Genomic DNA, 27,557 nt, shown 5'->3' on the forward strand with positions numbered 1-27,557 from the left:
CGCCACAAGTCTTTCCGCCTCCCTAGCCTGCCTGGGTGCTGGGAACCAGGAGCTGGATTATGGTGGCCTGAGCAGCCGACGCGGCCGCAAGAGCCGGGAACCCCTGTCCGTCCTCTCGCTGCGGACCCCGCCTGGAAGACCCCGAAAGCTGCGGGCTCAGATCGCCATGCCCGCCCCTCCCAGCCCCGCGAGGGGCCCGAGCTCCCCGCTGAGGCTGGCTGCCGCCGTCCAGATGTAGCTGGGTCCCGGATCGCCACCGTTCTCTCCTCTGGTGCGCTGCGGATTTCTCCTGGCCACTCTCCGCCGCCTGGACCGGGATCTGAGTGAGGGGCCCTGCAGGCTCCGCAGTCCTGATGCCTCCAAGGCCGCTTTCCTGAGAGAAGCCACCACTACCCAGACTTAGGGGCAGTCAACAAGGACAGTCGCCAACCGGAGCCACAAGGCCCCGGGCTCACCATGGCCCCGGCGTTGCGCTGGATCCTGCTATGGGTGGGCTCGGGAATGCTACCTGCCCAGGGCACCCATCTCGGCATCCGGCTGCCCCTTCGCAGCGGCCTGGCAGGGCCACCCCTGGGCCTGAGGCTGCCCCGGGAGACCGACGAGGAATCCGAGGAGCCTGGTCGGAGAGGCAGCTTTGTGGAGATGGTGGACAACCTAAGGGGCAAGTCCGGCCAAGGCTACTATGTGGAGATGACCGTGGGTAGCCCCCCACAGACGGTAAGGTGGTCGGGCCTGGCAGCCCTCCTCCCTGCATGATAGAAGGGTGACGGAAGAGGGATTTAGCAGGCTGCCCGGCTAAGATGGCTTGCTCCGTGGGTGCTGGAGGACAGGCCCCTTCCCAAGCTATTCCTCCAGGGTCAGGGAGGAAGCAGTCTCTCCCTTTCCCGCCTCCTCTCACTGGCGTCCCAGTCCCAGGGCTGACTGCCCGACCTCCTGTCACTGCCTCATCCCTTCTCTGTAAGAAAAGCCCGTCCCTGGGGGCACCTGACCCTGGGGAAGGGCCAGGCACAGGGACACTGTAACAGGTGGCCGCTCCCTCTGGCTCTGGCCGAATTGGAGTCTCTCATATTGCAACACCCAACTCTCCCCTTCTCTAGTATTCTGGGCGAATCTGAGGCCCCCCACCTTCATATTCTGAGAACCCAAGAATCCTGGCACCAGTTGGATAAATCATTCCTAACTCCCAGTCCTGGCTGCCATAAGCCAGCAAAGTGAGCCATGCTGACATCCATGTACCCTCCCAAGTCCCAATGGACTCTGGCTCCCACCCACCAGCCCCTTCCTCCTCTTCTACCCTGGCTCCCACTCTGCACTCTAGCCCATCCCCCACCCATGCCTCAGAACATGGCCAGAAGGGAGCTGAACTGAGTCTGAGGAGATGATAAGCCTAGGAAAGAAGCCAGAACTCCCCTGCAAGAGAAGGGTTCTGGGGTGGAGGGGGAAACACCCAGGGAGAAAGCCCTCTCCAAATTGTCCCCATTTCTCCCCAACAATTGCCGAGGTACCTCCCAGGTGGCTGGTGGAGGTTGTGTCCTCTGCCTGTGCTGACTGGGAGTGTGGGCTTGAGTCAGCTACCTTCCATGTGGGGTTCCTGGCTGACCTCTGAGTGCATCTGCCGCCGCCTCTGTGGGCGAGTCTGGGTACTGGTGGCAGTGCGATTCTGCGTATGCTTCTGTGTGTCACCTTGAATCTGATCCTGTGTATCTCTGTGAGCTACCCTCAGTGGCTCCAGTCTGTGTCCACAAAGCTTGTCCATGGAGGGTGTGGAAAGGTGGGAGTGTCCTGGGGCCAGGGGGGAGACAGTCACACTTCCTTTAACTCAGACAATTGGACCCACAACCCCCTGCCCTCTTGCTACCTGACAGGAGCCAGCCTTATTGGGTCCGTGACACCCAGGCTTGCTTTGGAGGATCTGGTCCTGGTTTCCCCCACTAGCCCCTCCCTCTTACTGTGTGCCATAACTTCCCAGAAGTGATATGGAATATGAGTATAGAAGCTAAGCCAGAGCTAGAGTTCAGTCTGAGCCAACAGGAGGCAACTTGTCAGGGAAGGGGACATGTGGGGACCTGGGACTCTAGTGATGGTGCCGTGCGACTGCACAGATCTATGAGGCAACCAGCAAAGACTTAAGGGTGAGGCAGGCCAGGCTTCTGGGCTCTGCCTACCACCCAGAGTTTTCTCTTTTCCTAGCTGTGTGGCCTTAGGCAACTTATATAACCGCTCATTGGCCATTGCCTTCTCTTTAAAATGTGGGAAATGAGATCTCCTTTGCAAGATAATTGTAAGGATTAAATGAAACCATGTAGGGGGAGACGCCTAGAAGAAAGCACTGGGTTAACTGACCTCCAATAAACATTTACCTCTTTCTCCTTAACTGGCCCGGCCACCCCTGCCTCTTCTGTCCTGTGCAGTGAGGCATAACATCTGGGCCAACATGTTGAATACATGTGAACTGGGAGACCAGTTGTTGTATTTCCCTGGTCCCCTGTGATGCAGCGTAGATAGGTGCTCCAGTCCAGCCGTAGGCAGAGAGTAATTGATTAGGGCTAGTCAATGCCTCCCTGCTCCTGACCAGGAGTTAGAGTGGGGGGTGGGGCTGGAGGGTGCACATGGGCCCTGGGAACCCTGAGCTGGGGCACTCTGGTTGCACGTGGCTCTGTCCCAGACCCTAGTCCAGCCAGCCTCTGCTCTGCTCGGTTTTGTTCCTCCCCTGGGCAGCCTGTGGGGAAGATGAGCACTCTTCCTATCTGGTGGGGCTATCAGAGGCGTGAAGTGAGAGCCGGATGGCAGAGTTCTGTGAACAAGGGGATTGGGGGGAGGGGTGCTTCCCATACAAAGAGTTGGAAGACACCTGCACTAATGGCTTTCAAAAGGAAGTGAAATACAAGTCCTCCTTCAAGGTCATTCATCGCCTTGATAAAAGGGATGGACTGGCCGGGACGGGGGTGGCGCACGCCTTTAATCCCAGCACTTGGGAGGCCGAGGCAGGCGGATCTCTGGGAGTTTCAAGGCCAGCCTGGGCTACAGAATGAGTTCCAGGAAAGGCTCCCAAGTTACACAGAGAAGCCCTGGCTAAAAAAAAAAAAAAAAGATGGTCTGGAGAGTCTTGTCTTTAGAATCTTTTAAACATGTAAAATCTCATGACCCCACCCTAGACCCTTAGAGGCAAAACTTCTGGGTTTCTAAAGCTTGAGAGGGACTGATGTACGGAAGTACAAAGAATGGCACTGAGGGCAGAGTTGACTCAAGGTGCTTCATGGAGTAGGTGTGCACTGAGTGTGGTCCTGGAGGATGGGAAGGAATGAGGCCATTCCCAGTCAGGACCTGGCATCTCTCCACCACACTGTAATTGCTTCTTGCCTGCTTCCCACTCTAGCCCACAGACTGAGAGACCAGAGAGGAATGAGAGAGTAAGTTGTGTGTTTGAACTTATGTTTGTTCAGGAGACAAGAGAAAGCCAAGCCAGTTGGTATTACAGGTTTATGCTGAGACCAGATCAATTTGGGTAAATAAAACTGAGCCACAAATGTCAAAGAGCCTTAAATGTCAAGCTATATGGTTTGGACTTCAGCTCTGGGGGGAAAATTGAAATCCTGTGTGGTGGAAAATGATATAAAGCAAGCAGACAGATGTCTGAATTTTAGGAAGAATAGAATATAGAACTACAGGAGGCAGGAAGCTCCCAACAGTTAGGGTGTGGAGAAGACGCCTCGAAGCTTCGATAAGAGGAGAGAGAGAGAGAGAGAGAGAGAGAGAGAGAGAGAGAGAGAGAGAGAGAGAGAGAGAGAGAAGGGAGACCAGGATGCAAGGAATGTCATGAAGTAGATGAGCAGGGCTTGTGACCGACCTCATGCTAAGGGTAAAGAAAGCATCAGGGGTGACTGTGATCCTGACATGGCATGTTGAAAGAAACAGACTATTGGTGGGATAGGACAGGGCAGGAGGGCATCGTTTGGAACACACAAGTCTTGCGGGGGTTGTTTCGTTTTATCTTTATTAAGTCTGCACATCTTCATTTGTTTGCTCTGCTGCCTCTCTCCCGCCCTGCTGTGTAGCTCTGGCTAGACACAATTCATGAGCCTTCTGCCTTAGCCTTCAGACAGATCGGTGGGACAAGAAGTGTCCGCCGTCACACCCAGCTTCCTATTTTGTTATCTTGCTTTGCTTGTTTGTAGGACAGAGCCTCACTATGTAGCCCTGGCTGACCTGAATTTACTATGTAGCACACTCTGGCCCCCAAAATGCTGAACTCACAAAGATCCACCTGCCTCTGCCTCCCTGATGCTGGAGTTAAGGGAGTGTGCCACCATGCCCGGCTTACTCTGTTTTTTTGTTTATTTGTTCTTTGTTTCTGCAAATATATAAAAGCTCCACATTTTTCACAGCTTTCAGGAGAAGAAATTGGCTCTGAAAGTTAAGCCATTGGTCAGGGGGTGTGTCAGGAAGCTGAGCCCCTGCTTCATTCCTTGTTTATCCTACAGGACTATTGTCTTGAAAGTCTATTGAGAGCCTCCCTTTCTGGGATGTCTCCCTTACAGTTGGGTGGTGTGCTGTAACTATTTTTGTTTCCTTCAAGCTCTTGGGACTAGGGATGTAGCTCAGTGGTCGCACACTGGCCTAGCATGCAGGGGACCCTGCGTTCATACCCCAGCACCACACAACTTAAAGTTCATGTTCTTTTTCTCTTACATGTATTTATTTATTATTTATTTAGTGTATATGTGTGCACATCCCACGACCTGCATGTGGAGGTCAGAGGACAACTTGTAGGGGCCCCCGGCTCTACCATGTGGGTTCCAGACCGAACTCAGATAGCCTGTCAGGATTGCTTGGCTGCAGGTGGTCCCTACCCACTGGGCCATCTCACCAGCCCCAAAGCTCATATGCTAATATGTATGATAATCTGCAGCTCAGACACCTGTGGAGCGAATGAATAAATAAACTACAAGGCATTTAAATAGAGCTATGAACTGAACCTGGTGACTCCGATCTGTACTCCCAGCTCCTCCAGGCTGAGGCAGCAGGACTAACCTGGGCTACAAAGTGAGTTCAAGGCAGTTTGGATAAACTGACCAGACCCTGTCTTAAGAAAGAAAGGTGAGAGTAGGCCAGGAATATAGTTTAGCACAGCACCTGCTAGCATGTGTGAGGTCCTGGGTTCAACTCCACTATCCACTGATGTAGCTTAGGCTGGCTTCAAGCTCATTATGCAGCTAAGGATAGTCTTGAGTTTCTGATCCTCTTGCTTCCACCTCTCTAGTAGGACTGTAAGTGTATACCAACATACCTGGTTTAGAGGATGCTGGGAATCAAGCCCAGGGCTCCATGCATGCTGGATAAGCACTCTGCCAACTGAGTTGCATCCCCAGTCCACCACTCAGGTTTATTATTAAGAAAAGATTTAAAACATATATGGGGGTGGGGCACACTAGCGCGCCCAGGACTTGGGAGGTGGAGGCAGGGGGATCAGAAATCAAAATTAAGCTAGCCTCAGCTACATAGGAGGAAAAGGCTTTAACATAGCTATAAAGCTATGAGGACAGTACTACTGAGAGACACACACTTTTTAGAAAGGAGAGTGGGGGTGATGGAGATAAGTCAGTCACTAAAGTGCTTGAGAACCTGAATTGAATCCCCAGGACCCACATTAAGAAAAGCTACGCATGGTGGTGTGTGCTTGTAATCCCAGCACTGGGGTGGCGGCACAGACAGGCAGAGCCCTGGGACTCGCTGGCCAGCCAGCCAGCTTAGGCTACTAAGCAAGTTCCAAATCAATGAGAGACCTGTTTAAAAAAAAAAAAGTCTGGCTGCTCCCTGGCCTCCAAATATATGTGTGTGCACTCCTGGCTCTGCCTCCCTGGGGCTGAGATCCCAGACATGAACCATGCCTCATTAACTTCCCCAGTTTCCTACTCTGCTTCATTTTCACCTAAAATGAAGGATAATTTGTTAGGAAGGAAACTTGGTGGCAGTCAACTCAACATGATAAATCTTTACTGAGCACCTGTTGTGTGCCGAAGGGAAACAACACCATAGTCCCAGCCTTTGGAGAGCTTACAGTTTGGTGTGAAACACAAATATGTAAACACCAGTGGCCTCCAAGAACAGTGAGTCCAGAAACTGCACAGAGCAAAGTAGCTACTTCTTACAGGCATAGGCTTGCTGCTCTGCTCTATGGGCAGAGGTGCCCAGCTGTGCTGAGAAGCTGGCAGTGGTAAGCATGCTGTGGGGCTGCGTGGAATTGGGACCTTGTTCTGGAAGCCTCAGGCAGCCCTCATAGGCCTGTGAGAGAGGGATGGTGGAGTCTAATTTTGGTTCCAGGAAAACAACTTGAGTGTGGAGGAGGGCTTGGATGGGGTAGTGTGTGAGCCGCCTAGCATCTGTTTGGAGACAAGGGCCTGACGAGGGAGGTGTCAGTGAGGGGAGAGGAGGGAAGGTCTCGGGATGTTAGCAGTCACAGTGCAGCTGAACCAGCCCTGTTCTGTCCCTGTGAGTTAAGGGGTGAGGGGAACGCAAGGGAAGGCCTTGGCTCCTTTTCCCTAACCGCCCAGATTGTTTGTACAGTGAACAGCAAAGGAGCAAGCTCTGAAAACCCAATATGGTTTACCTAGTTCCATACATGTTTATTTTCCTTCCCTTTGGGGGCCAGGGGAGCCCGGTGAGACAGAGTCTTAGACTTGTACCCCAGGCTACACTAGAACTCACTATACTGCCCAGGCTGACCTGGAATTTGTAACAATCCTCTTACCTAAAACCTCCTGGGATTGACTACAGGTAGGGACTACTCTGCCTGACTTCCATAGTTACTTTTCTAGTTTAATGATGAGGCCTAGGTATTAGCATGCTCATTTTGGTTATAAGGAAACGGGGGCTAAAAGAGGTTAAGGGTTGGCGCACGCCTTTAATCCCAGCACTCGGGAGGCAGAGCCAGGCGGATCTCTGGGAGTTCGAGGCCAGCCTGGACTACCAAGTGAGTTCCAGGAAAGGCGAAAAGCTACACAGAGAAACCCTGTCTCGGAAAACCAAAAAAAAAAAAAAAAAAAAAAAAAAAAGAGGTTAAGGGGTTTTGTGAAGTTACTCAGCTAGGAGGAACACAGCTGGAGTTCAAGTCCCTATCTTTAGTTCCAAGTACTAGCACTGGGCTAATTTCCGTTTTATAGCCTTGAGCATGTGGGTTGACTTGGGGCTGCTGGTGGACTGTCCTTATGGGTGAACCTGGCAACAACTGGCCATGGGCATCTAGAACCTGGTGGGAGCTAGGAAGCAACAGGTAGACTTGGGAGTCACCCCCACAGTGTCAGCAAATGACCTTGGTCTTTGAGAGAATGGTGAGAAAAGAGGATGAGGAGCGGGGGAAGAATGTTAGGTTTAGATAGACAGGGAAGGGAGGAAACATCAGAAATGGAGGCCTTCCTGGGCTGGGTTACGGACACTCCTCTGCCCTCCCAGCTAAAGAAAGATAGATTCATTTGGGAGAGGGGAGTGTTGAGAAAGATGTCCTCTGCCTGAGCATTTCTAGACATTTCTAGTAAAAAGCAAAGTAGAAAACTAGCTGAAATTCAGGAAGAGCTCTCCCAGGGAAGCCCCCATGACTTGAGACTCTCCCTCCTGGAAGCCCTCTCTCTGGCATGACTGGGCAAAAACCAGGCCGTTTTCCTGGTTCCAGAGTGAGGTTCTCCCAGCAGGAGAGCCCCAGAGGGTGAAAGGCATTTACTGATGATCCACCATGTCCTGCTGGTTCTTAGGCGGGTGGGGTAGGTGTTCTGAGGAAGGAGGCTGAATCATTGTCTCAAGAGCATTTTGGCCCGGTGAGTAGGGGCTCCTAGGCTGTTCTCTGAGACCTCCAGGACTTCTGTCACCCTGTGGGTGCCCTCTCCACTGGCCACTGTAACGCCACTGTGGCCAGGATGGCTGTCTTTTGCTAGGGTGTCCCCTCAGGGTCAGTGACCCCCGCCACTAATCCCTATCCAGGGCCTATAGAGATTTTGCCAGGGAACAGAGAAGGTGAATCTTAGCTTTCCCCAGCGTGGGAGCAAGACTCAAGGACCAGCAGGAAACGGAGCTTATGTCAGAGGAAGAACTCACTATCCAGGAGAATCAGCTAACTAATAGCTGCTATGAGGAAGGGTTTTCCAGGTGATTTCTACAGTGAATGAAGGTACAAAAGAGGCTTCTGGAACCAGGGTCAGGGATGTGGCTGTGGTAGAGGCCTTAAGATTCCATCCTAACACCAGAGTAAAGTTTAAAAGCCATCATGTTGAGCTAGGCGGTGGTGGCGCACGCCTTTAATCCTAGCACTCGGGAGGCAGAGGTAGGCAGATATCTGTGAGTTCGAGGCCAGCCTGGTCTAGAGTGAGTTCCAGGACGGCCAGGGCTACACAGAGAAACCCTGTCTCGAAAAACAGAACAAAACAAAAGCTGGCCTGAGCTGGGGTAAGCTATGCTTGTTCCCAGGTTCCAGCTGCTGCCTGGAGAGCAAAGAGAGCAGAGGGTGTAACTAGAAGTCTCTGTGTCTCAGGCCGGCGGCTTTGTTAAAGTAGAAGGGAGCTGAGAAGGACACCGTGACAGAGCAGTCTGGGGCAGGAGTGAGCTGCTGGCCATAAGGCATTTTTAGCTGCTAACCCCAGGCTCCTCGTGTCCTTCCTTGTCCCTTCTGGGTTTGGACATGTGTCTACTCAAGAGAGTTGATGAATCTCATTTAGCAAGGGCAGAAACGGAGCAGGCCCAGAACAACAATGGCTGCTCTAAGAAACACAGCCCCAGAGGAGGTTCAGGCTATGGGCAGGTGGGCTGCGGTGGTCAGGGCCACTCAGTGATCGGAGGCTGAGAGTAATCCCTGTCATCTGTAGGGCTACAGGGAGCCAACTTCAGGAAGTGAGAACCACTACCAGTGTAAGAAGTCAGCCAGGAATGGTGGTGCATGCCTGTAATTCTAGCACTTGTGGGCAGAAGCAGGAGGATTGCCAGGAGTCTGAGGCCATTCTGGACTACCCAGAAGTTCCAGGCTTGCCTCTTCTACAGAGAAAGACCCTGTCTCAAAAAATAAGAAAGTGGCATGAGTACCTGCTGGGGCCAGGGAAGAGTTAGGTAACAACTGTAGGCGCTCCACTCCTGGGAGCATTTTGGGATAGGCAAGCAGTGCATCAGTGATTAAGTGGGAGTGACAGCCAGAGAAGCCAGGTGGTACTGAGGACCTGCAGGAAGAGGAGCTGCCTCTTGGCAGACCCTGGAGAGACAGGATATTTGACCACGACTTGAAAGTTGTACAGGTGTCGGGCATGCCGCAGGAGAACATGCCAAGCTCGGGAAAGGAGCCCAGGTGAGGTCACTGCACGCTTGAGAAATGTCACAAGAACCACAGTGAGGAAGGGGAGAGTGGCAAGAGATGCTCCTTGGGGGTGACTGGGTGTTAGTCAGTAGCCCTCAATGTCAAGGGCCCCAGGATTTTATTCAGATAGGTTGCCTAACAGCGGGCAACAGACCGCCCAATTACTGTGACTCCAAATGCAAGCCATTTTTTTTTCAGGATTCTGTGGGTTGGCTTGAGGTCCTCCTGTTTGAACTCATTCATGTGGCTATATACAGCTCGAGGCTGAATTGCCCCAACCTGCTGGGTTTGTGGCTCCATGCTGTCCTTAAGGAGGCAGGACTTGGGCTGCCACACAGACTCACTGGCTGGGACACTAAGACTGTGGGAGAGCCTCATTGGGCTCCATTCGCCTTTGCTGATGTCCCACTGGTCACTGTGGAGGGACTCACCCAAAGGCTTGTACAGCGTCATCAGCGTAACCATCTACCACATACTTCCTCTCCAGATGGGAGGGGCCAGAAAGTCAAGAAGATGAAAGGCTACACTTAGGATGAGTTAGAGCCAGTGGAGGCTGGTACTGGCTTTGTGGCTTGTTTGTAAGATGGCCACATGGCTCACACTCCCTGGGTCTGTGTCCTTCAAAATGGAAGAAAGCCTCCCCCCCATGTCAGCTTTACACCAAAGGTTTGTTCCTGCTAACTCTCAGCTCGGAGGTGCACACAGACGAAAACAGATACCTTCCTTGGCAAGAAGACTTGGAGGTAGAACCTCTGCCCTAGAGGCTTGCAAAATCTGCAGAGCCTGGGGTAGACTGCCAGGAAAGCTTATGGTGGAGGGGGAGGGTGGCGGGGAGGCTTGTTTTATTCTTTTGCCATACTGAGAACAGAACCTGGGCTCTTGTGCATGGTAGGCAAGTGTTCTAGCCCTGAGCTAACCACTAGCCTACACTGACAATTCTTTTTTGTTGTTGTTTTTGTTTCTTTGAGACAGGGTTTCTCTGTGTAGTTTTGGTGCCTGTCCTAGATCTCGCTCTGTAAACCAGGTTGGCCTCGAACTCACAGAGATCCGCCTGGCTCTGCCTCCCGAGTGCTGGGATTAAAGGCGTGTGCCACCACCACCCAGCCCATTGATGATTCTTGAGACAGGGTTTCTCTGTGTAGATTTGTGCCTTTCCTGGATCTCGCTATGTAGACCAGGCTGGCCTCGAACTCACAGAGATCTGCCTGGCTTTGCCTCCCGTGTGCTGGGATCAAAGGCGTGAGCCACCACCACCCAGCCCTCCATTGATGATTCTTAATAATCTAGTATTATTTAAAAGTAAAAAGCAATCATCTCTCTAGGCCAGGGGACAGAGGCTCTGGAAGGCTCCTTTCATCCAAAAGCTTCTGAGCTATCCCTGTTTGTGGGGGTTAACCCTATGGATTGGAGGACCCAGAGCCCACTTTAAATGTGTCAGCCTCACAATTTCTGCAGCAGCCAGGATCCATTGCTGAGCACAGCAGCGTGAACCTGGGCAGGTGTGCCTCTCCCCGTGGGGCTTGTTAGCTCTTCCCTAGAAGCTGCCTTCTCTCAGAGGCCCCAGGAACACATTTGTTTGTTAAGTGATTGGCACTGACCTAGTCCTGACCCCAAGCTAAATCTTCTGGGCATGGGACTCCTAGGTCTCCCCAGGCGATGGGTAAAGAAGGGAAGGCAGATCAGAAAACCAAAACCAAGCAGCTTCTGGTGGGAGCCTCTGAGGGACTTTCTCCCCCACTGTCCAAGAAACACCTATTGCCTAGCAGTGGTGGTGCACGCCTTTAGTCCCAGCATTGGGGGGCAGAAGCAGGTGGATCTCTGGGAGTTGGACAACCTGGTCTACAGAGGGAGTTCCAGGACAGACAAGGCACACAAAGAAATCTTGTCTCAAAAACCCTCCAGAAAGAAAGAAAAGGAGGGAGGGAGGGAGGGAGGGAGGGAGGGAGGGAGGGAGGGAGAAAAGAAGGAAGGAAGGGAGGGAGGGAGGGAGGGAAAGAGAGAGAGAGAGAGAGAGAGAGAGAGAGAGAGAGAGAGAGAGAGAGAGAAAGGAAGAAAGAAGAAAGAAAAAAAGAAAAAGACAGAAAAGACAGACGGGGTTGGGATTTAGCTCAGTGGTAGAGCACTTGCCTAGCAAGCACAAGGCCCTGGGTTCGATCCTTAGCTCAAAAAAGGAAAAGAAAAGAAAGACAGACAGACCTATTGTTAGGGCCAGGAGCAGGATACCAAACTAGGGCCACATTGAGGATTTAAAGTTCTTAGACACAGGGCAAGTGAGAGCCAGGGAGGCAGGTGGTAAGAAAGCGGACTTAAGGTTAGGATTCCCAGTCTTCCTCCCCAAGCAGTCCCATTTCTGCTGAGGCTTGAAGATGAGGAAGAAAGACACAAAGGAGGAGGACCCAGGTGGAGCTGCATCCCCCACCACTCCCTAAGTAGCCAGTGAGGGGTGGTGGAGCTTGGAGGCTTGCCTGAGGCTGAGAGTATGCAGGCAGGGTGGGTCAGACATGCCCTGAACCCAAGTGTGCAAGCTAAACATTTTCATTTTAATAGTGAGAGGAGCCTGCTGCCTTTGGAGGGCAACTCGGTCACGGTTACCTTGGGAAGGTTGCTCAGGCCACAGAACAGGATACAGAATGGTGAGGTCAGCAGCAGACATGTCGAGATAGTTGAGATTGGGGGCTGGATCGATGGTTCCGTGGTGTAAGAGTACATGCTGGGCTTGCGGAGAGGGTTCAGTTCCCAGCACTCACATGGTGGTTCACAACCATCTGTAACTCCAGTTCCGGGAAGTCTGACCCCCTCTTCTGACTTCCTCATTCTCCTGTACACACATGGTACACATTTGTGCACACATCATAGGTAGATAGATAGATAGATAGATAGATAGATAGATAGATAGATAGATAGATAGATAGATAGATGTTGTATATAAGTTGAAGTTGAGAAGTCCTGTGATACCCCAGGGTGAGACGATGCTAGCTGGACCATGGGGTGGCAGAGGAGATGGGAAGAAACAGACACAGAAACTCTTTGAAGGATGGTGACTGGGAACCATCCTTCCCAGTCAGTTCCTCTGCCTCAGGTCTACACCAAGCTGAAAGAGAGAGGCTGTCCAAGGGGCTCAGTGAGAGATGGTGGAAGACAGGCCCAGAAATCACTTCTCAGCAGCAGCAGATATGAAGGCCCAGATATGAAGAAGGTGTTTGAAGACTCTCAGGTTGTTGCCTTACAGAACAGATTGGATGGTGCCATCACTTACTAATACAGGGAACACTGAAGAGGACCAGGTTGAGGTCAGCTTTGGTCATCCCTGCTTGGAGGTGCTTATGGGAAAGAGTCCTGGGGGGAAAAAAAGAAGCCAAAGCCAGGCTGGGGTGGGAGCCTGTGAGGGAGAGGATCTGTGAGGGAGACAAGAGAGGAACTGTGAGGTGACATGGGGAGTATTGTGAAAGCTCTCTCTCTTGTATTTGTTCCTGTGAAATCCTTGGTGACTGTAGTAAGGGCTGTTTGGTAGTGGCGGGACGAGGCAAACCCAGTTTTAGAATGGATTGGGGAAGTGTGGGAGGTGACGAGAATGAAGACAGCTTGGCTGAGAGCTTAGGTTGTGAAGAGAGGGTAGCTGGAGGCGGGTGTGAGATTCAGGAAGGTTTGTGTTGTTTTTAATGAAGAGACTCAGCATTTGTAAAGGCCAGTGGGAAGAATTCCGATAGGAAGGTTGAATTTGCCTGAGGGGAAGGGGATCATGTCTAGAGTAGGTGCCCAGCAAAAGAGCAAGGAGCGGATTGTCTCCCAGCCTAGATGAAAACTGGAGGCCCGAGGGCAGGAGTGGCCTCAGGTCCAGGAGGGCTGAGTAATGGGCTGAGAAAGACTGGGTGGGCCCTGGGCCTGAGAGATAGGAGGTGAGGCCTCCACAGCTATCCCCCTCCCTCCTCCCCCCTCCCCCCCTGTCTTGTTTGGCAATGCCGTTATTCTGCCTCAGGTCTACACCACGCTGAAAGGGAGAGGCTGCCCAAGGGGCTCAGTGAGAGATGGTGGAAGACAGGCCCAGAAATCACTTCTCAGCAGCAGCAGGCCCACATGCCTGGGAGGAGCAGCCTGACATTGCTTCGGAGGGAGTCTCAGTGGTTTCTTCCGGTTTCCCATCTTGTTGTGGAGTGGGAGAAGCAAGAGCAATAGGAGCTTGAAGAACTGGATAGGGCATGTGTGGGGCCCGGAGTGAGGAAGGGTGTTCTTTCTCGGCCTTTGCTGTTTGTCTGAGAGAGACCTTCCTCAGATGAAAGAGTGAGGCTGGGACGGGAAGACAATGAGAGGATTGGTACCTCCTGGTAGAGAAGGGAGCAGCCTGAAGAGACAGGAAAAGGCCTCGACAACAGGGCCCTGGATAGAGGCTCCATTTCAGTGTAAAGACGTTGCCAATCCGACAGAGCCGGCCTGTGCACGCTTTTCAAGGAGTCCATCCCAGGCAGAGGCTACACGGGCTGTCGGGAGGAGACTCATTTCTGGAGCTAGGAGCTAAGCCCTAAAGGGAGTTGGAAAGGGGTCCTCAGAAGAGGGGTGAAGCCTTTTAACCATTAACCGAGTTGGTTGGAATCTGACGTGTGGAGCCTCCCAGCTATATTGATTTTTTTTTCTTTGAAAGCACAGCCGCTGTTAACTGGTGGCTGCCCAGAGACCAGGGAAGGAGGGAGCAGGGAGGGAAAGGGGGACCCAGCCAGGAGTGGGGACCGGGGAGGAGGTCTGAGGCAGGGTCTGGAGGTTGGCCACCCGTAGAGAGGAGTCTTGGGGAAGTCAGGAAACCCGCGGGGCATTGGAAGGTGTCAGCACAGCCCCGCACAGGCACTGCTTGCCGATCACGGAGGAGCTGGGAAAGATCCTGGCAGACAGGACAAAAGCAGCTCCGAGGAGCGTGGTGACCTGCTCCAGGTGACTGTGCCAGAGCTCTGACTTCGCTGAGGAAGGAAGTGAAGGCCCTGAGGCTGGGGGGGGAGGGGAGGTGCTGGGTTTGGGAAGCCAGGGATACCACTTACAGACTGCTGGCTTTTCCTGAAGACAGGGCTCTTCCCTGCCTTCTCTCTGCTCCTAGGATAGAGCGGACGTACAAACAACGGTCTGGTGTGGCTGGGGGGGTGGGTCAGGCCATCAGAGCCTTACCATAGCAGGCCTGCTATACGCTTTAGACTCTGCCGATCACCGCAGTAACTAGTTTTATAAAAATAATTTATCTGTGAAGTGCCTAAATGGGAAGATGGGGGGACCCTCGGACTAAAATTTGCCTCAGATAGGATAAGGTTGAGGGGTGTTTGTATGGTAAAGAATCAGGGCTGCTACAGCTTAGATCTAAGTGGTCCTCCCAAGTGCCATGTGTTTTCAGCTTGGTGCTAGGAGGAGGTGGTAAGATGACTGGGGGTAGACTCTAGGCGAGAGTAGAACTCCGGCTCCTTCCTCTGCCTTGGCTTTCTGGCTGCTATGAGATGAACAGGTTTCTTCTGTCACATGATGTACTATGTTGGCACAGCCCAAAACAATGTGGCCTCATGCCCATAGGCTGAGGCATCTGAAACCCTGAGCTGAGCACAGTGGCATGGGCTTGTACTCTCAACACCCCAGAGGTAGAGGCAGAAGGAGGAGGTCAAAGTCATTCTCAGCTACACAGTGAGTTCAAAAGCCAACCTGGGTAATAGGAGACCTGCCTTTAAAAGGAAAAAAAGAAACCAGGGGGCTGGAGAGATGGCTTAGAGGTTAAGAGCACTGACTGTTCTTCCAGAGGTCCTGAGTTCAATTCCCAGCACCCACATGGTGGCTCACAACCATCTGTAATGAGATGTGGTGCCCGCTTCTGGCCTGCAGGGACACATGCAGACAGAACACTGTATACATAATAAATAAATCTTTTGAGAGAGAGAGAGAGAAAGAGAGAGAGAGAGAGAGAGAGAGAGAGAGAGAGAGAGAGAGAGAGAGAGAGAGAGAGAAAGAAACCAGGAACCCAAAGTTTAAGTTTTTACAGCTTTCTACTGAAGTTGCTTTTTTTTTTTGATTTATTTATTTATTATGTATACAGCATGTATATCTGCAAGCCAGAAGAGGGCACCAGATCTCATTACAGGTGGTTGTGAGCCACCATGTGGTTGCTGGGAATTGAACTCAGGTCCTCTGGAAGAACAGTCAGTGCTCTTAACTTCTGAGCCATCTCTCCAGCTCCCCTGAAGTTGCTTTTAAAGCATCGTGTCACCGTGATGAAAGCTAAGACACATGGTGGTGAAAAGTGACTGGAGGTGAGGAGAGGTGGGGTAATGGGCGGTTTGCTCACATCAGCTTCATGACTCGTCATTGGATGCACACATTGGCAGGACCTGTAGGCAGGGATTGGGCTCTGTGACATCAAAGAGTAGCCTACTAGACATTTTTGCAAGTCCAGGCGAAGGGGTCAGTGGGTTCAATCAGTTTGAGCTAGAAGCTATCTCCAATTTGGAAAAACAATTAAAAACAAACAAACAAACAAACCCTAATCAAAAAACAAAACAAAAAAACCCCAAACAATCCTGACCGAGGTGACCAAACAGAAGAGGCTGTCCGGAGTTTTTTTACTTTATTAATCAGTTAGGCCACAGTGATGAGCATGAGTAACTAAAATCAAATGAAGATACAGTTTATTTGGGTTTTTCATGAGTTTTAATGTTCTCTTTGGTTTTTACACTTTAAGGAGAATGGTTCAAGCCTCTTTACCAAGAAAAAAGAGTATCATCCAGTTCACTAAGAGGACTTAGTTACAAGGTGAGAAGCAGGGACAGGATACACAAGATGCCAGGAGAAGGAGCTGCTTAGCAAGGAACACAGACGCACCTGTCCGTCCGCCCTTAACAGTGGCACATACAGGCTTAAGTAACGGAGACAGAAGGGAGGCCACCTTGTGGGGCATGGGAGCCCGCACATCAGGGTACCAGTGTGCCCCCCCAATCTTTCCTTGCCAGTGTCAGCTCCTAGAATAGCTCCTCTGAGAACCAGGGAGGATAACCCAGGCGTCCTCCTGGGAAGCCAGGCAAAGGGATAGCGTGTATGAACTCCAGCAGAGGCCACGTGACGGCAGAGACAGTGTAGTTCAGATGACACAGGGACACTAGCATTACACAGACAGAAGCAGGGCCAGTCTCAGGCTCAGTGGGATTCCTAAATTCTGCCTGTGTGGCCTTGGTTCCAGTGGTGTCGGCCTGGCTAGTCTTCTATGCAAAATTCCAGTGGGACCGCAGGCCAGCATGTCCAGAGCCATCTGTCTGAAATGTCTTTTCTCTCCCCTTCCTCCGACAGCTCAACATCCTGGTGGACACGGGCAGCAGTAACTTCGCGGTGGGGGCTGCCCCACACCCTTTCCTGCACCGCTACTACCAGAGGCAGCTGTGAGTGCTGGGGAGGGGTGGGGGAGGGCTCCCAAGGAGTCAGGGTATAAGAACAAGAACCTTTCTTCCTACTAGAGAGGGGGGAGCAAAAGGAGGCAGCTGGGGCTAGGAGAAAAGGCATAGCATGGAAAAAGGTGGGCTGGGGGCATCCAGGAAGTGCTCACATACTGACACGGGGCAGCTTCCCAAGGAAGGGAAAGGAGAGAGCAGCCCCCAGGCTCCCAGGGTAGAACAGAAACTGTCTCAATCTTTGTCTGTATGGACAGGCAAAAGGGCTAAGCTGGCAAGGCAGGGTGGCGCACACCTTTAATCCCAGCACTCAGAGGCAGAGGCAGGTGGATCTCTGTGACTTCAAGGCCAGCCTGGTCTACAGAGTGAGTTCCAGGACAGCCAGGGCTACACAGAAAAACCCTGTCTCAAACAAACAAACAAAAGAGGGTGAAGCTTACAGGTTAGAAGGCTGAACAGGTTACAGTGGCTAGTGTCTTTCACCATGTTCTCACCCAGGGACCACTCTGGGTAGTTATGCATGATTTAAATATATACAGGAGCTGGGCATGACAGTACATACCAGTAATCCCAGCATCTGGAGGATTGCTGAGACCAATGTGGACTAGATAGCAACTCTCAAAAAAGTAAAAAGTAAAAAAAAGGGGGGTGGGGAAGCTAGGGAGGTGACTCAGTGACTAAGAACATGCTGTGAAAGAAGAAGACTGCATTCAAGTTCCTAGCACCCACATAAAAGCCAGGCATGGCTGTGCGTGCCCGTAACCCAGGCATGGGCAGGCTGACATGGGCAGATCTGGGGACTTTTTGGCCAGCCTCGCTGAAACAGCCAACTTCAGGCTCAGAGAGACCCTGCCTCAAAAACTACAACGGAGAGCAACAGAAGACACCCCTTGTTCATCTGTGCACACTCATGCGCATACACTACATAGACAAAAACCTTACTCTTTGAGTTTTAAGAAGCCAAGCAACACAAAGGAAAGAATCTTTCATGGTCCCCACTGAAGCACCTCTTCTGGTACCATCCTAAGTGCCACCAGTTGGTTCCCCTTGGTGGTGGGAGGTAGGCTAGAATGGTCAAAGGTAAGAGAGACAGTGAAGTGATGCGGAAGGCCTCTTACCATCAAAGCAGAGTGAGGATATGGTGAGAAGACATGAGAAAGGTATGGCCTCTACACTCTGACATCCTAACCTTGGACTGGTCGGAAAGCACAAACCGCTCTTCTGTTTCCTTTTGCCCTAAGAACACACTTGGGTAAGCTTAGTAGAAGGACATCTCATTCCAGGTCTTCCTCCAGTCCCATCACTGCCCAGCCCTGGTTAGTAACATGATTAAACACAGGCGAGGGCATCCTGCAGCCATAAGTATGATTCCTCTTGTGGTGTCCTACACTTGCCTGCTCTGCTGGGATGCTGGTTCAGATCTTTTCTAGAGCTGTTACATGTCTTCCACAGTCACGCTGCCTGGTTCTTTCTCTATCATGCAGATGGTACCACTGGGCCCCAAGGCAGCAAGAGTCAATGGCTCCTTTTCTTTGGGAGCATGCTGGAACTAGGGTGGGGGAGGAGATGTCCTGTCCAATAGCGGTTTTTGCAGCAGCCACAGGCACAATGCACAAAGCCCATCTTGTTCCTCCTGGGCCTGAGCTTCAGGTCCAACAATATGAACTATGGAGACAGGAGAGCAAGCCCCGGCTATCACTTGCCTCATCTGGCTGCAGAGCTGCCTTACAGTCTGTTCTGGGTGGTCTGTCTAGGGCTGTTCTGCTGAGCAGATTCTAGACTGCTGTGGGGTAAGGGGACATTTAGAAATAAACTCGATGATACATGCCCATTGTTGTAGCTTTGCGGACACACATCTCTGCCTTTTTACAGGTCCAGCACATACCGAGACCTCCGAAAGGGTGTGTATGTGCCCTACACCCAGGGCAAGTGGGAGGGGGAGCTGGGCACTGACCTGGTGAGCATCCCTCATGGCCCCAACGTCACTGTGCGTGCCAACATCGCTGCCATCACTGAATCGGACAAGTTCTTCATCAATGGTTCCAACTGGGAGGGCATCCTAGGGCTGGCCTATGCCGAGATTGCCAGGGTGAGAACCACACCTGGACCTATACACTGTTGCCTGCACATTGCTTACTGCATGCCACACAAGGAAGAAGTCGAGAGGAAGGGGGAAGGATGAACTTAAGGAGTAAACATGGGACTGGAGAGATGGCTTATAGTGAATATAGTGCTTACCCAGCAGTCATGAGAACCTGAGCTTAATCCCCACAACCTACATTTTCAAAAAACCTGAGTGTAATAATGCATGCTTGTAACCCCAACTCTGGGAAGGCAGAGTCAAGTAAATCCTGGGGCTTGTTGGCCATTAAACCTAGCCTACTAGACAAGTTCCCAGCCAGCGAGAGACCCTGCCTTAGAAACCAAGAAGCTGGAGAGATAGCTCAGCAGCTAAGAGCACTTGCTGCTCTTCCAAGGGACTCAGGTTTGATTCCTAACACCCACACGACAGCTCACTATCACCTGTAACTCCAGTTCCAGGGGATCCAATGCCTTCTTCCAGCCTCTGCAAGCAACAAGCACATGCATGGTGCAGAGGCATACAGGCAGGCAAAATGGTGCAGAGGCATACAGGCAGGCAAAATACCTATACCCACAAAAACAATTTTAAAACAAAACAAGTTAGGGCTGGTGAGGTGGCTTGGTGGGTAAGCACCCTTGCCAACAAGCCTGAGAACCATGTGGCAGGAGGAGCCAACTGATGCCTGCCCACTGTCCTCTGATCTTCACACCCATGCTGGGCTGCACATGCCAGTGTACACCCAAATACATATTTCTAAAAGGTACACAGATTCTCGGCAACAATATTCAATGTTGTCCTTTGGTTTCTGTATGTATGTGCACACAGACACAGACACACAGATGCACGCACACATGCATGTCATAAAGGAGAGAAAATTTGTCTGAAGGGCTGTAAACAAGGCAGGAGGGGGGACTGTCATGGGAGCAGCTATGATAGGTACAGGAGGCCTTCCCCAAATATGAAACAGGCTAACCATGTGGGAATGGATGGAAATTCCTATGGCCAGCACTTGTCTCTTTGCAATGCAACGTCTCTTACCCTTGCTCAGCCAGATCTGAGTACCTCAGGTTGATCTTTCCTGAGGAATATCCCCAAGTTCTGACTTTACTCCTGAATACAGGCAGGAAGCTGACCTGTTAGTGCCCTTGCACGAGGATTTACTCCTGTGTCTCTCTGCCACAGCCTGACGACTCCCTGGAACCCTTCTTTGACTCGCTGGTGAAGCAGACGCACATTCCCAATGTCTTTTCCCTGCAGCTCTGTGGCGCTGGCTTCCCCCTCAACCAGACTGAGGCATTGGCCTCGGTGGGAGGGAGCATGGTGAGTAGGTCCTCAGAGGGGCCATGTGTCCTCTCCCTGGGGCCAGGATCAAGAAACCCCTTATACCCCCAATTCTACTTCCCCCTTTCCTCTTTCCAGTCTCTTCCCTGCTTTTCTTGAAAGGAGCAGAATCACTCATGGAAAGGATTAGAAACAATTAGATACATTTCAGAGGAAATAAAAAAACCTGTTAAGATTATTGTCTGAAATCTGAAGAGGGTATGTAAGGAATTGAAGCTTGTTAAGAGATACTGTCTGTAGCTCAGCTGACCCAAAGCTCCCTGTGGAGACCAGGCTGGCCTAAGATTTGCAGCATCCCCCTCCTTCCGTTTTCCAAGTGCTGGGATTGCAGGTGTATGCCACCAGACTCAGTTCAAGCCCATTTATTAATTAGGACAGTAATGAGTGATTTTCCAACAAGCAAAGAAAATAAAACTTATGAAAGCAGCATATAATCAATTCATTCCGTATTTATTGTGCTAGCTTAGGTTTAAGTAACTTTCTGTCAAGGGCTATGGGATTTTGATACAAATAATCCTGATGTATCTCTTCTCCTGAACAGACTTATGAAACTAAAAAGTTCCACGCATGGGGTTTACTGGGATTAGAAAGGAAGATGGAGGGGCTGGAGATGGCTCAGCGGTTAAGAACACTGGCTGCTCTTCCAGAGGACCTGGGTTCAATTCCCAGCACCCACATGGCAGCTCACAACTGTCTGTCACTCCAGGATTTGACACCCTCACACAGACAAACATACAGGCGAAAACAGCAATGCACATAAAATAAAAATAAATTTAAAAAAATTTAAAAAATAAAAAAAAGGAAGATGGAAAGGGTGGTGTGGAGAAAACCCCAAGAAATGGCTGATCTTACTATTTGGTTTGGGTGCCCTGCTCTCCTCCTTTGCTAGGACATAGGTGTCTACCTCTTCTTCTCTTAGATCATTGGCGGTATCGACCACTCGCTGTACACGGGCAGTCTCTGGTACACACCCATCAGGCGGGAGTGGTACTATGAAGTGATCATTGTACGTGTGGAAATCAATGGTCAAGATCTGAAAATGGACTGCAAGGAGGTAAGAAAATGGAAGGGGATTCAAGTTGAGAGTAAAGGGGTTAGCCCACAGAGGGAGAGGTTGGAGGGAGAGGATGGAGACACAGGACCTGTCAGGACTGGACCAAGTCAAAAGCTTAGTGATCACATAGCAGTGCCTGAGGTGAAGGGCAGGACCTGGCAGAGCAGTCACAGAGCCCGGACCATGTACTTACAGTACAGTAATGACAATATGGAACTGGTTCCTGTCTGGACCCTAGTCACTGCCTTTCATGGCCTGGGGCAAGACTGTGAGGTAGCATGATGGGATGGATCTGACTCCAGCCCTGCTGTTACTAAGTGCCTCCAGGATCCTTGTGTCCATATCCTCTTTCTCAGAGACTGTGAAGGTCAAAGCCAATGTACAAAGTGTTAGTCCCTATGTTTCGCATACTCCAAATGCTGACATTTGGGGTCTCTTTCCCTAGATTCTTTTTTTTTTTTCTTTCCTTTTACATTTTTAGCGGGGTAGGGGGGTGCATGTGCTACAGCGTCTGTGTGGAGGTTAGAGGACGATTTTCAGTAACTAGTTCTCCCACCATATGGATCTCCCTGGGATTGAACTCAGGTCATCATATTTGGTAGCAGGCACCCTTACCTGCTGAGCTATCTCAACGGCCCACTTTTTTGGCTTTTTCAGGTAGGGTTTCATGTAGCTCATGCTGGCCTCAGACTTGTTATATAGCTAAAGATGATGTTGAACTCCTGGTCCTCCTGTGTCCAACTCTCAAGTGCTCTACAGGCCTACACCATCATGCAGTACTAGGGCTCAAACCTAGCGCTTCATGCACGCAGAGCCAAACTTCTCTACATTATTATGTATGTTAAATGAGAATAACTACACAAAAGTACTGGAAGACGTTACAAACACCACCCAAGGCATTCTGTTTAGATTTGGAGACCACCTACCCACACAAGGTAATGAAGTTAATACTCACCAAGTGCCTGGGATCTGCTAGAACTACTCAGTACTTTCAGCATGTTGACTTAGTTAATCCTTTTGCTAGCCTTTGAGGTAGGCACTGTCAGTATCTTCAGTTTAGAGACAAGGAAACAGGTTCACAGAGGTTAAATAACTTGCCCAAGGAGGTGTGCAAAGCTGAGATGCCAACCATGGCAGGACGCCTAGATGTCAGAGTCAACCCCTCCCAACCCTTCTGACCCTCTGCTCTCCTTCCCAGTACAACTACGACAAGAGCATCGTGGACAGTGGCACCACCAACCTTCGTCTGCCTAAGAAAGTGTTTGAAGCTGCAGTCAAGTCCATCAAGGCCGCCTCCTCGGTCAGTGGAGTAAGGACGAAACGGTGGCAGAAGTCAGTGGCAGCCACACACCTCAGCAAGCACAAAGATGTCTATACATAGACCCTTCCACTCAGGGCACTTAGAAACTGTGGTTGGGCTGTTGGCTCAGCTGGTACCTTTCTTCTTTCTTTGTTTTGGAGACAGGGTCATGAATGTAATGCAGGTTGGCCTTGAACTTGACATCTTCATGCCTCAGCCTTCCAAATTCTGGGACCACAGGTGGTGTGAGCTGCCAAGCTCAGTAGCCCTAGCACAGATTTATGAGCCCAGTGCCCCACTTTCTTCTTCCGATCCTTAGTCTAGTTTTCCTTTGCTACTGTGGAAATTTCCCTAGAAAAGCAAACAGTGGCACTGGTACTGCAATTATGAACACAAGAGGAGAGACGGCGAGACGAGGTTCCTCACATTCCTCTCTTGTCAACAGACGGAGAAGTTCCCGGATGGTTTTTGGCTAGGGGAGCAGCTGGTGTGCTGGCAAGCAGGCACTACCCCTTGGAACATTTTCCCAGTCATCTCACTTTACCTCATGGGTGAGGTCACCAATCAGTCCTTCCGCATCACCATTCTTCCTCAGGTATGTCCCCAAGCTGAGGCGGGGGGTGCCAAGAAGACGACAAAGTGTGTATACTAAACAGACGTGGCTTCCTACAACTTGAAAGACAAAATGAAGGTCTAGTGGTAAAGGGGTCTTGGAAAATTCAACACCTCAGGGCTTGAGGAAGAGACAAGTACAGATGGCTAGAAAGCAGAGAAAGGCAGGAAGATAAAATAAGAAGGCATGCTCTCACCCTGTGACTCTTTATCCCTAGCAATACCTGCGGCCGGTGGAAGATGTGGCCACGTCCCAAGATGACTGTTACAAGTTCGCCATCTCACAGTCATCCACGGGCACTGTTATGGGAGCTGTCATCATGGAAGGTTTCTATGTGGTCTTTGATCGGGCCCGAAAGCGAATTGGCTTTGCTGTCAGTGCTTGCCATGGTGAGAGCACCAGTGAGGAGTGTGTGGGGTCAGTCTGGTCATGTTCTCCCCGTCAGCAGCTAGGATGCCCAGGCCCCTTTCTGTTTGGGAGGTAGTAATAGTTGCCTCTGGCTAGTCAACTGTGTGAAGGCTAGTCAACTGTGTGAAGGCTAGTCAACTGTGTGAAGGCTAGTCAGCTGTGTGAAGGCTAGTCAGCTGTGTGAAGGTTAGTCAGCTGTGTGAAGGCTAGGCTTGCTCTGGTGAACTCTGCCTGAGGGGAGAGCACTGTTGCAAACTCCTAACAGTCAGAGCTTTGCTGCAGCATTGGAAACCCTAGCTGCAAGGACAGCTGGCTGCCCACTGTGAGGCTGCTGAATGCTACCACAGAAAGGGGGTGGGGCTTTGTGGTTAGATTTCCATGGTTACAGGTAAGTCTGCTACATGTGTAAGGGGCTGGATTTTGCTCAACTCAGAACTGTTAACTTTTTGGTATCACTTCTATTGGATAAAAAAATGAGAAAGCCTTGTAGTTTCCAGGGTCCTGGGATGGGAAATGGATCTCCCCCAGTGCTGGCTTCCCTGTCCACTGCTCACTCTTTCCAGGAAGGGCTCTGCACAGCCTCACTTGGGTGGATCCCCAGGGGTCCTGGTCAGGAAGCTGTATTAATTATGTATCCCAAACTGCTCTATGACAGTAAGCGTCTCCACTCTTTCTCCAGTGCACGATGAGTTCAGGACGGCGGCAGTGGAAGGTCCTTTTGTTACGGCCGACATGGAAGACTGTGGCTACAACATTCCACAGACCGACGAGTCGACACTTATGACCATAGCCTACGTCATGGCTGCCATCTGCGCCCTCTTCATGTTACCACTCTGCCTCATGGTATGTCAATGGCGCTGCCTACGCTGTCTGCGCCATCAGCACGATGACTTTGCTGACGACATCTCCCTGCTGAAATAAGGAGGCCGTGGGCAGATGACAGATTCCCCTGGACCACATCTGGGTGGTTCCCTTTGGTCACACAAGTTGGAGACACAAATGGTACCTGTGGCCAGAGCACCTCAGGACCCTAACCAACCTGCCAAATGCTTCTGCTTTGAAAGAAAAGGGAAAGCTGGCAAGGTGGGTTACAGGGCTTGTACCTGTAGGAAACAGAAGAGGAAAGAGAGCAGCATTCTGGTGGCAGGAATACCCTTAGTCACCTCAAACTTGAGTTGGAAATTCTGCTGCTTGAAGCTTCAGCCCTGACCTCTGCCCAGCGTCCTTTAGATTCTCCAACCCAAAGTATTCTTTGTCCTTCCAGAAGTACTGGCGTCACACCCAGGCTACCCAGCATGTGTCCCTGTGGTACCCTGGCAGAGAAAGGGCCAATCTCACTTTCCTGCTGGCCCAAGTCAGCACAAGAAAATGCAGTGTGTCAGTTGCTTTAGTGACAGGGACTGCAGGATCAAGTCTACACGGATGCAAAGACTGCTTCTTGAGTTAAACAAAAACCAATGTGATGCCATGTTTGTGCTCCTGGGGGCAGTCAAGATGAGGAGAGACAGGACAGAGACAGAGGGAGGAGTCGGGAGCAAAGCTAGGAAAGGCAGAAATATAATCACTTTTTAGGCCCAAGTTTAAACTCATCTCCAAGACAGAAGAAGCCCATCTGGACTAAGAGAGGTGTCTGTGGTTGCAGCCTGAACGGAAATGAGATGGGGAAAGGGGCTTATTAGCCAAAGAGCTCTGTTTAAAGCTCTCTTCAAGGAACAGTGCTCATGGGAAAGTCCCACTGGAGAGATGAATTCCTACCTTGTTCATTCCACCCGTCTCTACCTGCTTCTTCTATATGCTAGGTGGTACTGAAATGTCCAACCCAAGGTCCCAGGTGCCCTATGGGACAACAGTTAGAATACTGCAGCGCTGGGGACTGCCTTGCCAGCATAGGTTCACTCCAACCGAGGTGCTAAAAGGAACAGACAGGAGAGTTCTCCTATCTGCTCCACAAAGGCAGAATCCTGACCATTCACTCAGAAGGTATAGGGCTGATGCCTTTGCTTCTGCCTGAATTTCACTTTTATTTCATTTTTCTTGCCCAGTGGTACAAGTGGTAGGATCTTTATGGAGTACTGAGTTCATTACTTCCGTATCCTCTCCAGTGGCCCCTTTATTTATCTGGCTGAGGCATCATCACACATTGGCTAGTATTAAACCACGGCTGTAAGAAACGGAGGGCTGGCTTTCTGGTCCTGTGTCATTGCCTTCAGTATCTAGGCTGCCTGGAGAAAGGATGGCAGCCTCAGGGCTTCCTTACCTCCTTCTCTGCCTTTTCCTGATAGAGCAGTCTTCTTCCTGCTCTCTGCTGCCCCTCCCAACAGTACATGGGTACCCAGGCTGGTTCTTGGGCTAGGTAGTGGGGGCCACACTCATTTCTCCCCTGTCAGTTCTAACACAACAGACATGAAACCAGTGTTAGTGGGAAGAGCAGAATTGTTCTGGGATACCTGCTGATCCTATCCCTGTATGCTCTACACACTGCTTTCAGGTAGGGGACCTGCCAAGCATGGAGTTAGCTGATGAGGGACAGGGACACGTGCAGGGCCTCTGGAGTTGCTGGCCCCAGCCAGCTGCCCACAAGCCATAAACCAATAAACTAAGAGTACTGAGTCACAGTTTTTCAGCTGGGTTCTCTTCCTTCCCTCGCACTGGTGCTGCTCTGGCTGAGTGGGAACACCCTACAACCACAAAGACTGCCGGGAAGAGTGGAGCCTGTCCACTTCCAGCTCAGAACCTACAGTGTAAATAAGCTTCCGGAATCACTACCATGAAATGAAAATGCCACATTCTGCTTTACAATTTCAACCTATGTTGGGGGAAACTGGCTTTTTCCCATCTTTTTCCAGGGGGGAAAGACACTCAACCTAGTTGTTATTTACCCTAGTAACTGGTGTTCTATTTTTTTTTAAAGAGGAAATTTGCATTTATTTTTCTTTTGATGGTTAATTCCTTTGTATCATAAATATATGAACTATGATGTGTACAACAGAAAAACAAATCTTGACAACAGCTTCTTGCTTGTAAAAATATGTGTTATACAGCTCTATTTTTAAAGTCTCCTGAAAAATTACTGGCCTATCTCCATACTGCATGTGGGCTTTTGCCACTGGTCTGCATGGATTGTACCATTGAGGCCCAGTGGACAGAAGTGACGGGGAACAGGGATGCAAAATTTGAGAGTTTTTTTGACTGTTTCTCTGCAAGGAATAGAGCCACACTGACAAGGTTCCAGCTGCAGGGACCCATTCTTCAAAATGGAGCCTTCCTGGGGCTTGCTATTTATCCTTGCATTTTTTTCTCTCTACTATTTTAGCTTCAAAGATGTTTTTTGGAAAAGATGAGTAATTAAAAAAAATTTTTTTTGAGACAGTATCTCATTAATTAGCCCAGGCTGGCTTTGAACTTGTAGCAACCTTCTTGCCTCTGCCTCCTGAGTGCTGGGATTACAGGTGTGTACCACCACTCCTCGATAGAAACCATGTATATGTGTGTATGTGTGTCTGTGTGGGGCTTTTTTTGTGGGAGGTGTTGAGACACGGTCTCATGTAGCCCAGGTTAGTCTTGAACTCCTGACCCTCCTTTGTCCACCTCCCAAACACCATGATTACAGGCTTGTGTCACTATGTTTGGCTAGACACAATATTCTTTATACTCACTTCCAATTTACAGTTTTCAGGGGACACTGAAAGGTTCTACACAGCCAGTGCCAGGCTGCTGCACAGTTGAAGGGAGAGAACAATCTTAAGCTTCTAAGACAAAATGAATCCCCCACATGAAAAGAACAAAGGAAGTCGTCTTCCATTTTGTCATCTTTTCTGTTCAAGACAGTACCAAACTGGAGACAAGAAGACAGAAGTACTTAATTAACCAAAGAAAGTAGGTCACCTGACCTCTAAAAAGTTGAGTACTCAGGCCACTCCATTCCCCTTTTAAGATGCCAAGGTAATCCTGGGAAGTCCAGTTCCCTAAATATGCTTGTCAATCAACCTGGACAAATAAGGCAAAAGAAAAGAATTCATCCATAAGCTCATAG

The 27,557-nt window shown here is 50.5% G+C and overlaps 1 protein-coding gene across 1 annotated transcript; it reads left to right on the forward strand.

Annotated features, from left to right (window-relative positions):
* Bace1 (beta-secretase 1) lies at positions 1 to 26,533 on the forward strand. The gene is made up of 9 exons (XM_006989843.4): positions 1 to 717; positions 16,628 to 16,716; positions 18,598 to 18,814; positions 19,991 to 20,128; positions 21,069 to 21,203; positions 22,402 to 22,503; positions 22,949 to 23,098; positions 23,334 to 23,505; positions 24,204 to 26,533. Exons 1-9 carry the CDS (start codon positions 457 to 459, stop codon positions 24,443 to 24,445), a joined length of 1,506 nt encoding a protein of 501 aa, XP_006989905.1. The 5' UTR covers positions 1 to 456; the 3' UTR covers positions 24,446 to 26,533.
* Positions 26,534 to 27,557: the final 1,024 nt, after the last annotated feature.

This window comes from Peromyscus maniculatus, chromosome 7, assembly GCF_049852395.1.
Source record: "Peromyscus maniculatus bairdii isolate BWxNUB_F1_BW_parent chromosome 7, HU_Pman_BW_mat_3.1, whole genome shotgun sequence".
Lineage (NCBI taxonomy): Eukaryota > Metazoa > Chordata > Mammalia > Rodentia > Cricetidae > Peromyscus > Peromyscus maniculatus.